The 12,950-nt window shown below is 40.0% G+C and overlaps 1 protein-coding gene across 1 annotated transcript; it reads left to right on the forward strand.

The window, feature by feature from the left end:
- Positions 1-800: 800 nt before the first annotated feature.
- LOC145164219 (uncharacterized) lies at positions 801-1,601 on the forward strand. The gene has a single exon (XM_079082944.1). The coding sequence runs from the start codon at positions 801-803 to the stop codon at positions 1,599-1,601; it is 801 nt and encodes a 266-aa protein (XP_078939070.1).
- Positions 1,602-12,950: the final 11,349 nt, after the last annotated feature.

The raw sequence follows: 12,950 nt of genomic DNA on the forward strand, positions 1-12,950 counted from the left end.
TCGAGTATTTGCAAGTGTATGATACTAAGTGAAAATTCAATTGTTCGATATTTTCATTATGTACTAGTTTGGTTTGTTGTTGATAAGGTTATGTTTTTTCAAGGGTTACACTAAAATGGGGGAGGAATGTTGGTGATTTTAGTGTCACCATGTCATTTTAAGTAACTGGAACTAACATGTGAGCTAAGGGGCTTCATGATTTGTACTCTAATATATGTACGGGGGTTGTGCGGAGTGCACGCATGTATAAGATCGAGTCAGAAGCCGGTTCGACGACTAGTCGGGGGTCCGGGGGCAGCGCCCACGGGTCCGGGGTTTCCAAAGGGGCATCGCCCCTTTGGCGGGGTCTAGGGGCAGCGCCCCTAGCGGGGTCCAAGGGGCAGAGCCCCTGGCTGGGGTCCCGCTGCTCGTTAGTTTTGGTAACCCTAATCCAGATTAATATTACTTGCTTCGAAAGCAACTAATGATGGCCCAACCCTAATGAAACCCTAATCGTGTTTAATATATAAACAACTCTTCCTTTCCAGAAGTGGGGTACGTTCTTTAGCTCTCGTTTTTCATCACACATTCACAGAACCTTTTAGCATATTGGCTTACGTTTTCTGTGCCTAGAAACGTAAATGTCCACTTGGATTATCCTAGGCTGAATTTCTTGTAACCCAGGCATAGGGTAGAAATATCAGTTCGGAAAGTGATATCACGATCCAAGTCGGTATCCAGATCTCCACCACAAACCCTAAATTTCCCAACAATCGAACTGATATTCTTTGTTTCTGGAGATGGGTGACTCAATCCGCAAGATGACCACTAAGTTTGCCAAGTTGGAGAAGTTTGAAGGCGTCGATTTCAGGCGCTGGAAGAAAAAGATGCACTTCATGCTGACCACTCTGAAAGCAGCATACGTGCTGACTACTCCAAGACCAGCAGAGCCTGGGGAAGGTGTTGTTGAGACGGCTGAAGAGACAAGAAAGAGACAGAAGTGGGACAATGATGACTACATCTACAAAGGTCACATTCTGAACGGTATGTCTGATGCTTTATTTGATATCCATAGTGAAGCCTTGTGTGCCAAGGAGTTGTGGGATACCCTTGAACTGAAATACATTACTGAGGATGCTTCTAGCAAGAAGTTTTTGGTTAGTGACTTTAATAATTATAAGATGGAAGATTCAAGGTCTGTCACTGAACAGTACAATGAACTCCTTGGCATATACGGACAGTTTAAACTGCACAAAATGAATATGGATGAATCCATAGTTGTGTCCACTATCATTGACAAACTGCCTCCGTCCTGGAAAGACTTCAAACATAACTTGAAACATCAAAAGGAGGAACTGTCATTGGTTCAACTTGCTAGTCACATTCGTATTGAAGAATCTCTTCGTGCGAAGGAAAGTGACAAATCTGAAAAACCCAAAGGAAAAGTTGAACCTGGCAGCCCTCGGTTCATATGGTTGAAAATAAACCAAGGAACCAGAACCACAAAGGACATGGCAAACGTAAGCAGAAACATGTCCCAAGCAACTCCAACAAAAAGAGAAAGGATCTGGTTTGTTGGAGGTGCAATCAAGTTGGGCATTGCAAGCGTGATTGTCGTGTGAATTTGGGCAACAATGGTGCTGGAAACAGTGGAGCCAATGGGAAAGTGAACGGGTCTTCGGCCCAAGTTAAAGGAGGTCAGTTTTTGACTAACTTTGATAATTCTAATCAGAATTATGTTTATTATGTTTCATTTATCCCTGAATCATTCTATGTGCAGGATGATGATGTTGCTTGGTGGATCGACTCCAGAGCAACGAACCATGTATGCAAGGATAAACGGATGTTTGAAACATGAACTCCGCTTGAAGATGGCTCGGTGCTGAAAATGGGAGACGATTCTTTTATTCCTATTTGTGGTTTAGGTGTCGTGTGTCTTGAATTTACTTCTGGAAAAACAATTAGATTATTTGATGTTTTGTTTGTTCCCAAGATTCGCAAGAATCTTGTTGGCTCTAGTTGCTTGAATTCTGATGGTTTTAAACAAGTTATTGAGTCGGATAAGTTTGTTTTGTCTAAGGGTGGAATGTTTGTTGGCTTTGGATATTTAAATAATAGAATGTTTCGTTTAAATATTGTTGACAAATTATTATCTGTTCAGAATTCTGCATTTGTATCTTCTCCTTCTAATGTTGATAAATCTATGTTTTGGCATGTAAGATTAGGTCATGTCAACTTTAGAAGGATGCATGAGATGTCAAAAGATGGATTAATTCCAGCCTTTGATATGACATCTGATAAATGTAAAACATGCATGCTTACAAAAGTGACAAAACAGCCATTTGCATGTGGGAACATAATGGAAAACTCAATTTCTTGAGGGTGATTATGGTAAAACTAACGAAACTCGTTAGTTTTGGTAACCCTAATCCGGATTAATATTACTTGCTTCGAAAGCAACTAATGACGGCCCAACCCTAATGAAACCCTAATCATGTTTAATATATAAACAACTCTTCCTTTCCAGAAGTGGGGTACGTTCTTTAGCTCTCGTTTTTCATCACACATTCACAGAACCTTTTAGCATATTGGCTTACGTTTTCTGTGCCTAGAAACGTAAGTGTCCACTTGGATTATCCTAGGCTGAATTTCTTGTAACCCAGGCATAGGGTAGAAATATCAGTTCGGAAAGTGATATCACGATCCAAGTCGGTATCCAGATCTCCACCACAAACCCTAAATTTCCCAACATTATACATAATGTTTCTTGCTAATGAAAATTATTATTTCCTAGAAATAAATAATTTCCAATTTAATTATAAGAGTTCATTGAATATTTATTAAAATCAATTTCTAATAAATAATCAATTATATCAAGGTATTGTTAGTGTGACCCTTAGTATCATATGTTAATTAGCAATATCATTGTAATACGATTCTTTAACATACTAGATCTTTCAGTTAGGAGTATATTATATTTGTCGGTTAAAAAAAATAATATTGTTTATAATTCATCATAGAGCACTTAAAATTTTTTTAATAATGTTATATCTAATAAATATTACATATTTATACTTTATGAAAATAATTCATTATGAAAATAATTCATTATGAAATAATATGTATCGTTATTAATAACAATATAAATATATATTTAATTTCTCCAAATGTTTCAATAGTTTATTGAAAAAATATATGTTTTGATATATGTAGTAATAAATAATATTTTCAACAATTAATCCCTTAATAAAAATTTGTGTTACTTTATGATCAATATACTAATTGTCTCATTAAATTTCTTTCGTAAAATGTTCCCAATTTATATCCACCAAACACCATACATATTATTTATTCTCGTCTTGGATATTCATCTCCCTCAAGTTTATCATTACAAGATTTGTAAAATGAAGAACACCACCAATTTTATTCACCGGTGCCACCTTCCTCCTTCCCCACAAAAGTCGTCCCCTTAGGAGCGGTTTGTTTACCTCTTAATTGAAAGATTAAAAGCTTCTCTTAAAAATTCAGATATGAGGTGTTTGATAGCATCTTATTTTTTGACTCTTAAATTAAGAAAGAAAAAAATTCTCTTAGTTTTTCAGACACATGGTTGTATCCGGAAAAAAAATTAAAAAATAAAAATAAAAAATAGGGGATAATCACTTAAAAGGGTAATATATATTTTTTGTACACATTTGGCACTGAGTTTTTTTTTGCCCACATTTGACCATTTAACTTGTATTTTTGTCCATATTTAGTCCTTATAACCTCCTACTCCAGGGAAAACCGGAAAAATGACTTAATAAGGTAATATATTTTTCAGTTTGTACATTAGTCAGTAATATTTTTTGTACACATTTAGTGTACAAGAGTATTAAGGACTAAATGTGTACAAACTAAAAATATATTACCCTGTTAAATTATTTTCACGGCTTAACCTAGAGTAGTCGGTTATAAGGACTAAATGTGATTCTCAATTACATTTTGCTTTAACAAAATGCACGCGTGCTTCCTATTTTGCCCAAATGGGTTCCCTCTTCTCTTTTCTTTTTCACGAAACATCCTCTTTTTCACGAAACATCCTCTTTTTCCCTCCCAACCATCTCCGACGATCTGCAACCCTCCGTCATTTCTCTAGCCATCGGTTGATCACCGTCTCTGCCTGCACCGACCTTCATCCATGTTAAACTCGTCGACAACACCATCGTGTAATGTTTTTCTAAAACCCATTTGTGTATCTAAAATCGAAATTCTCTAAGGTTAATTTTTGAAACCTATTTCTGAAATCGACTTTCTTAATCGACTTATAAGCAATTTTGATTGTAAAACCTAGCTAAAGTTGGTTAAATTTTACAAGGTCGTATGTTGGATTGATGTGCTCTTGTTGATGGTCTTTGTGGTTTTGTAATGTGATGCTCTTGCGGTATTGATCTTTTTGCCTTTCGGTTGATGTATTGAAGATTTGAAGTTAGCTCTATTATTAATTGCAAGTAGATTTGTGTTCGTTTGCTTAACTCGTGTATAGCTGATGCAATTAGATTTTGCTTTACCAAAAGGAATACACTTAGATTTTTCAGGTCAAAAGTAACAAAGCTCAATGTCGATAGTCAATTAGTCATGTGAAATTCATTGCAAACTACACATCTATATTTTTTAATTGCAATCGTTGGTTGTTTAGGTTATCTTTTGATTAATTTATTCTCATAAACTTGATTAGTTCTACTGGATTTGAAGTTCGAAGCTAGTTCTCCATGCTTATTCATCGTTGCTATCCTTGCTCTTTTTATTAAAGGAAGATAATCCACTTCCAATAGCAATCTACAGATGAATAGATATTAGGACTACACTACAATGAATTCAAATGATAATTGTGGAGTTGAAGAAGAGAAATCAAACGGATGTAGAGTCAAACCTATATCCAATTTCCGTTCATATTTTTTTCCCCGGTGTATATTTGAAGGTTATGGTCATATCACTGATTTGTGTAACATCCTGTTTTAAATCGTTTCATAATTTGGGGTCATGACCCGAAGATCAGTTATCATAAGGCTACGGGCCTTGGGGGAAAGAGATATTTAGACCCCTTTGGATGTGGGTAATGTATATTAGGTGATCCGCGAGTTCGGTTGTTGTTTTGGAGCCCAAGGATATAACCGTAAAGTGATAGTTCGGGCCTTTTATGGATTTTGGATTTAAGTTCAGAAAATTTTAAGGAAAGGGAGAGTTGATAGGATTGTAGAGCTTCTCATTATCTTTCCTTGGATATAAGTATCGTCGAAATCGGAATTGAAACGAAGAAGTTATGGCCGTTTGAAGTTAGGGCGGTTTTGGGATAAGCCGCGTACGCTTGGCATACCAGGAGTACGCTGGGCGTACACGATCAGTGCTAAAACTCTATTTTCGTGGTTTGAGCCCTATTTAAGCTCCTTAACTCACCCAAACCCATTCCATTCTCAGCCTCCACCTCTCCAACACCCTCCCTTGAAACCCTAACCCTAGTTTGAACCTTATGAACAAAAGAAGGTGTTCTTAAGTGCTTTGGAGTGTTCTTCGTGAGTCTTGGAGAACAAGGGGCTCATTGGAGAAGTTTTGGTTGCATTGGAGCTTGTAGATCTAGACTTCGTTCACCTTGATCTTTCTTCTAGAGGTAAAAAGCTTGAATCTTGATGATGCATTTGTTAGATCTAGCTAGTTTTTGGTGTTATGAGTTTTTTGACACTTTAGTGCATAAAGTTTAGATCTTGAAAGTTTGTGACCTTGTTATAGATAAAGTTGGAAACTTTATCCATCTAAACATCATATTGATTTAGATCTAAAGGTTAGAGACTTGGACTTAATGGATTAAGTTGAAAAAGATGCATATTTGGTCCCTTTGAGACTTAAAGATTAGATCTTGGTTGTTTGGACCATTCTAATGGATAAAGTTTGAAACTTTATCCATTATGAAGTCATTATGAACCATAAAAATGTGACTTTGGTCCCTAGTTTTCCTCCATGCATGGTCTTGGATGTCTTAATGGGTTAAGAAGTTAGGGTTTTTGGATGTTGAAGACTTAATAGCCATACAAGACCATAAAGCTGGAAACTTTATGGTTAAGGATATCATTTGAGGGTTATATCTGGATTTTGGACAAAAGAGCTTAAAGGATTAAGCTCTTAATGGATTGGGAGGATGGCAGACTCTAACGTTGCGCATACGTGGTCAGCCCTTTAACTTATGGTCAAGGCATAGTACCCCCCCCCCCCCCGAATACGTACTGAGTACGCCCAGCATACTCAACTGAGTTGACCTGGTCGACTCGGTTGACTTTTCACTTTGACCAGGATATTGACCAAGTTTGACCTAAGGGCATTTTGGGTAATTTGATTTATAGTTTTAGATTTGGGTTCCTGTTAATTATATAGGTGATCGGTAGACATAGCTTTTAGAGCAGTGATTAGTGTAGTTATTCTTTCAGAATGTGAGGTGAGTCTTCTCACTATATCCGTGGGTCGAAGGCACTAATGTCGGCCCATTACTTTGTTATGTAGAATGCTAGTTGTCTCTTTGATACTTGCAAGAAAGACCAGGATATGGCCCCTAGAAATTGTATGAAAGACCAGGATCTGGCCCCTGGCACTTGTATGTAAGACCGGGATTTGGTCATCGGCATTGCAAGGAAAGACCATGGGGGTAGCCCATGGTACTTGTATGTAAGACTGAGATTTGTCCCTCGGCATTACAAAGAAAGACCATGGGGGTAGCCCATGGCACTTATATGTTATGGTATGTGGTATTTTGGGGAACTCACTAAGCTTTGTGCTTACAGTTTCATATTTATGGTTTCAGGTACTTTCAGTTCGAAAGGGAAGGGCCCGGCATGACTGCACAGCATCCCCCAAAGTTTTTCGCATTGGCAATTAATGATATTACTCTGATGTTTAAATAATATATTCACTTTGATCGGTTTTGGAACAACTCGTTGTGTGTTTTATTGTTTTAAAAATGAAAATTTTATCTTGGTTTTTGGGACGTTACAAGTTGATATCAGATCCTTGGTTTGAGGGATTCAGACACACTCTCGGGTATGTCTGATCTCAAACTGAGGAATTGGTAATATTTTGAATGAAAATAAGTTTCTAAAAAGATTTTTCTAAAGAAAATATGTTTCTGAAAAGATTTTTATAAAGAAAAGGGGGGTGTGATGCATGCAATCAACCGAGCTCAAGTAAGTGATTCCCATAATACCCATACATGTTAATATGATATATGATATGAATTCTTGCATGCTAGGATGAGGCTAAGGATACTTTCAGGAATTGCATGATAGATTGGTCTGATATGTGATGCCTTGTAGCCTAGGAGAATTAGATGATATGCTAGATTTGGAATCTATATTAGTAGAAGTGATTGTTATGTGTGTGCTTTAAAAATTGTATACGATAGGATCATATTTCCTATATTGTGTATAATTTGCATGAATAAGACAACCGGCTAAGAAAGTGGAAGTTCCTAGCATGGGTTGTAGTAAGTGGGCTTGGGATGTTCTTTGTCTGTTCTGTGGCTTGGAGTGTTACTGCAGGAATGCTACTTGTTTTGTGCTTTGTGGGACTCGTATTAATGTGAGCTAATTAATTCACGAATATGTTATGTTGCATGCTGCAAAGGTTAAATAATCTTAGAGTGATATATTTGACCTTATTGCACAGCTCTTGTCTAAGTCCATCCGTTGTAGGGTTGAGTCTGTTACTCGAAGGATTATCTAAGATTTATGGCATGTGATTGTATTCATGAAGTAGCTAGCTGTAATTAGTAGAAGTTCTTCAGCAGCTGATGGCAGAGTGAGATCGGAACCTAGGAGAGCCTAGGAAGTGTTTTAGTGGGTTTGGTTGCTTTGTTTAACGAGTACTCGGAGTACTGATTTGAGAAGGTGACTTAGAGGATTCGGATAACTCCTGAGGAAAGTATGGATAGGTGTGGAAGGTAATATTGGGCTCGTACTACTGAAAGCATAAGATCTATACTCGAATCAAGGGGAGTCACGGAGAATCTAGGAAGTCTGGGCATGAGAATTTTTGGGTATGTTCTGATTATTATATGTGAAACGTCCCAAAATTATGAGGTAAAATTTTCATTTTTAATTCAACCAAAACACCAAATATCTTTTAATCATACATTTAAAGTGTAACATAATAAAACAGTCATCTGAGTACAATCCCAAAATCATCATATTGCGGAAACATGGGTGGATGTGTTGCGATCAAGTCGGACCCTTCCCTTTCGAACCGGAAGTACCTGAAACCATAAGCACAAAGCTTAGTAAGTTCCCCAAATACCACATACCATTGGGCCTAGCCTGCATATTAGGCCTATCCGACCATAATGGGCCTAACCCTGCCAAACCAATGAGCCTAGCCCGATCATACAAATACAAAAGTCATAGAGACAGTTAGCACTCTACATAACATACAATGGGCCTATCCCTTCCTGATCCATGGGCCTAGCCTAACATACCATGCACAAGTCATAAAGAAAAATAGCATAACATAACCTAATGGGTTGGCATTGGTGCCTTCGACCCACGGGTACAGTGAGGAGACTCGCCTCTAGCTACTGAATCTCTCAAATAAATCTCGCTCTGCTGGTCCGGAAAATCCCCGTGCTAAAGTCATCAAATAATGTCCAATATCCATGGTAAAAGATCATTTTACCCTTTTTCTTACATGGCCCAAAACCAAGGCCCAACCCATTTGCTCAAAAGGCCTAAATTCCTAAATGGCATCACAAGGCCTAATAAGGCCCAAATCCTAAAATCCCAAAAATATGGCCCAACCCGATGAAGTCAAACCGAAGGTCAATCTGCTGAGTACGAGGACGCACTCAGCTCGTACGCTTAAAGTACTCCTTTCGGGGCCGGTACACGCAGCGTACCAGCTGGGTACGCCCAGCGTACTCCCCAGATTACCAACCCAACCCATTAAGCACGTAAGTGGTTAAGCCAACATGCTAAATTCTCAGATCTGATTCTAAATGGCGACTTAATACGTAAATTTGACAACTTTACACCCATGCATGACTTAATGGGGCCTAGCACTCAAAAAGAAGCTTAATAAGATTCTTAACACTTGCATGGACCAATATTTTTCATAAATATTGCATTTTTATGAACAATGGACCTCAATGGAGCTAAGATTTAACATTTATGGCTTCTGGAGTAGATCAAAAGCTCAACTTTAGCTCAAAAGACCCAAAAATGCATAAATAACGCCATGAAATGGATCTAGCACAAAGGACCATCAAGATGAGAGCTTTTTACCTCAAAAGGCTTGCTAAGGTAAAGATAACTTTGGATCTACAAGCTCAAGCTACTCCCAAGCAACGTCCAAGTGTTCATCTTCTTCTTCTTCTTCACCATAAAACACCAACAAACACACTTTTAAGCTCAAATCTCACCAAATACACTTAGGGTTTCGTTTTTAGGGTAGAGGCTGATGGAGGCTGATCAATAGAATGTCCAAAGGTGGTATAAGTTGCTTAGATAGGGTGCAAACCCTAATTTTTAGGGTTTCCCCCAGCACCACGTACGCCATGAATACTCCACGTACGCCCCGTGTACGTGGGTGAATCCCACGTCCAGAAAAGAGCTTGTACACCCAGCGTACTAGGCTTAGCCTTTAAGTCTCCAAACTTCTGAAAGCCATAACTTCCTCGTTCTAAGTCCGTTTTCGACAATCCTTATATCCCACAAAAGGTAATGAGAAGCTTTACACTTCTATCAACTCTCCCTTGCCTTAAAACTTTTCAAACTTAAATCCAAAATCCATAAAAGGTCTGAACTGACACTTTACCGATATACCCTTGGGCTCCAAAACACAATTCAAACTCCCGGGTCGTCCACTCTACATTTTCCACACCCAAAGGGGTTAATTCTCTCTATCCCAAAGTCCTTAAGCCTTATGATAACCGATCTTTGGGTCACAGCCCGAATTAGGAAACGATTCGGAATAGGGTGTTACAATATGGTTGCTTTTCGGTATGGTGATGAGCACTCCTGGTGGAAGATCTGGTTCAGGATCAGGTGTTGGCACTGAGCCAATTGATAAGCGGATGCGGGAGTTCATTTCGTCAGAGATCACCAACAGTATTTGGAGCAGACACCTATAATCTTCGGTTCGGTCAAAGAGGGGATCATGGAGATTTTTGGATGAGCGTTTGGCCATGTTTCGCACTGAGATTATGGCTATTGTGGGGGCTCGCACTCTTTCCTTCTGCAAGTTCTGTGCTTGTGGAGCACCCAAGTTCTTTGGGGAGAAGGACCCCATGGCCATTAGGAGGTGGTTAGCGGATATGGTGAATGCTTTCCGGACGAGTTTCTGTCCCGAAGGGTCGAAGGTCATATTTGCTTCTTGTCTTCTGAAAGCAAAGCTCGAGATCAGTGGGAGGAGGTAGATTTCACTTGGGGAGGCCAAGTCATTGAGGCAATGACTTGGGATAATTTTGTTACCCGGCTTAGGGTGAAGTTTGCCCCATCCATTGAGGTGCAGCAGTTAGCGAGGGAATTTCAGGACCTTCGCCAGACGACTAAGACTGTGGCGGAGATCACCGCCAAGTTTAGGGAGAGGGCTCTTTTTGTCCAGTAGTATGCCGCAGACGAGGAGATGAAGAAGACAATGTACCATGATATGCTGCGAGACGATATTCGGAAGTTGTTAGCTTTTTAGCTTGTCGGACTTTGGAGAACATGATAGCTAGAGCCCGAGAGCGGGAAATTGATTTGGAGCACCTCAGGAAAAGGAAACAAGAGCAGATTCAGATTGCAGTGGGTCGGGCGAAGAGGCCTAAGACTCAGGATTTGTGTTTGGGATGCCATCAGGGTCGGGGCCGTTGTGCCAAGTGTGGGAGGACCCATGTAGGTGGCTGTCGGGAGACTGGAAGGGGGTGCTTCAGTTGTGTTCTGATGGGTCATTTCAGTAGGGATTGCCCCTGTGGTTCGGTTCTGATGTGTTTTCACTACAACCAGGTGGGCCACAAGAAGATTGATTGTCCGATGTTGAGGGGTGGAGCAGTGAGTGCACATGCTCCAGTTACTTTGAGGATCATTGACGGTCGTGATGGCAGAGAAGAAGCCCCAGCAGCGAGGAGCCGAGCATTGTAGTTTCAATCAGGAGAGGCTAGAGTTTCATCAGATGCTATCGCGGGTAAGTTATATTTTGTTTCCTTCATGCCTTATTATTCGTGTGTGTGTGTGTGTGTGTGTGTGTGTGTGTGTGTGTGTGTGTATATATATATATATATATATATATATATATATATATATATATGTGTGTGTGTGTGTGTGTGTGTGCGCTTTTGAATCATGTGCTTGAATGTGTGAGGCATTATCCTTGGTCGAGTTCTCTGTTATTTCCAGGTTGATATTATGAAGGATTGATATATGCCATTATTGCATGCCGTAAGTTATGAGTGGGGCACATCTTGTTGAGCTGGATTTAGATGGTCAGATAGATTGTTGTGGGCCATTGATGGAAACAAATCAGGGGTATCGCTAGGAAGATCAGTAGTCAGAGTTCAAAAGTGTTGCATCCCTCAGCAAGGATGGCGATCGTTTATGGAAGGACTTTTAGGTCTGATTGCTACCATTGTTAGGGAAGGAGCGGTAGCAAGAGGATGATGATGGCGGTCGCATGAGCTTGTTCAGACAATTGGAAGTGTCAAAGAAATTTCGAAGTTATATCGATTAAAGATGGTTAGAATGCATAAATCCTTCAGTGAATGGGATGTAGAGTGGTAATCCATCAGTTCTGGTAAGGAGATTCATTATTCGTTGCTTCCAGTTAGTTTGGCAGTGTGTAGCTAAATCCAAGTGGGGGAGAACCGTTTGGATGTCCGAGGATAGAATTAGGTGCGGAACCAGGGAGAGTTTCACCTCCTAGTCGGGAGGGAAGTCAGCTCAAGTGGTAGTCTGGATAGAGGTTGCGCAAGGTTGGGAGTTCAGAAGCTTTCAACATCAGATTGACGCATTCATAGTAATGCATAGAAGACATGTGGACGGATCCAGGTCGAGGGTTGTGTTAGAGCCTCTCTACATGTTCTTGTCTGATGAAGGCTTTGGGGTTCAAAGCATGACCCGAACACCTGACTGGGATATAGATGTGGGCCAACTCATGATGATCATGGTTGGCTTGGTAGTTAGACAGTACGACCATGGGGTGGGTCTATGGCAGTATGGAATTGTTGTAAGACTACGGGGCAGCCGTAGCATTCATAAGGTTTTCAGGCAGTTGTGGGAGTGTTGTAAGACTACGGGGTAGTCGTAGCATACACAAGGATGATAGATTATTAGGGAAGTGATGTAAGTTTACGATGTAGTCGTAGCATTCACCAGATTAAGGTAGGCCACAGTAGGAGTGGTCGTTGGGCTGAAAGAGGATCAGTGTATGCCTGGGTCGAGGCGGACAGTATTTTCGGAGGATTACTCTTTGTTTGGGATGAGGATCGTTGAATCTGAGGCGAGGCTAGGCCTATAACAACACTCGATTGGGTGAAACCCGTGGGCGAGGTTTGTATGGTTATGATAAGGGTGGGTGAGACCCGGTGGAAAATCGGTTGGAGCAAGGTATTGGATCACGTTTAAAGTGGGATGACTATGTGGTCAGTAATTGGTGTCCGTGTGATGTTTAGGCTAGGGTAGCATTTATCAGTTAGACTCTTAATAGGAGCATGGTGGTGAGACCAGGTGTGAGACTGTCAGTCTCAGTGGTCGATTGGGGATTTGATATCTTGGTTTAGTTGAAGATTACCGCGAAATCGGAAAATTTCGGATAGAATGCAAGTGTAGATCTTTGGATTTAAGGATATGAGTTATGCACTGGGTTGGAAAATAGACGAGACTCGCGTTAGGAGTCGTCTTTGTATATATATATAAAAGATCTTTTCGTCAGCGAGTTATGGGTAAGGAATCTACCTGCCAAAGGTATCAGTTGAATAATTC

Source organism: Lactuca virosa, chromosome 3, assembly GCF_052849685.1.
Source record: "Lactuca virosa cultivar CGN04683 chromosome 3, Lactuca_virosa_CGN04683_v6, whole genome shotgun sequence".
Classification (NCBI taxonomy): domain Eukaryota; kingdom Viridiplantae; phylum Streptophyta; class Magnoliopsida; order Asterales; family Asteraceae; genus Lactuca; species Lactuca virosa.

Bases quoted from the DNA above. Each gene is read 5' to 3' on its own strand.
- LOC145164219 (XM_079082944.1), top strand. From the start codon at position 801: ATGACCACTAAGTTTGCCAAGTTGGAGAAGTTTGAAGGCGTCGATTTC.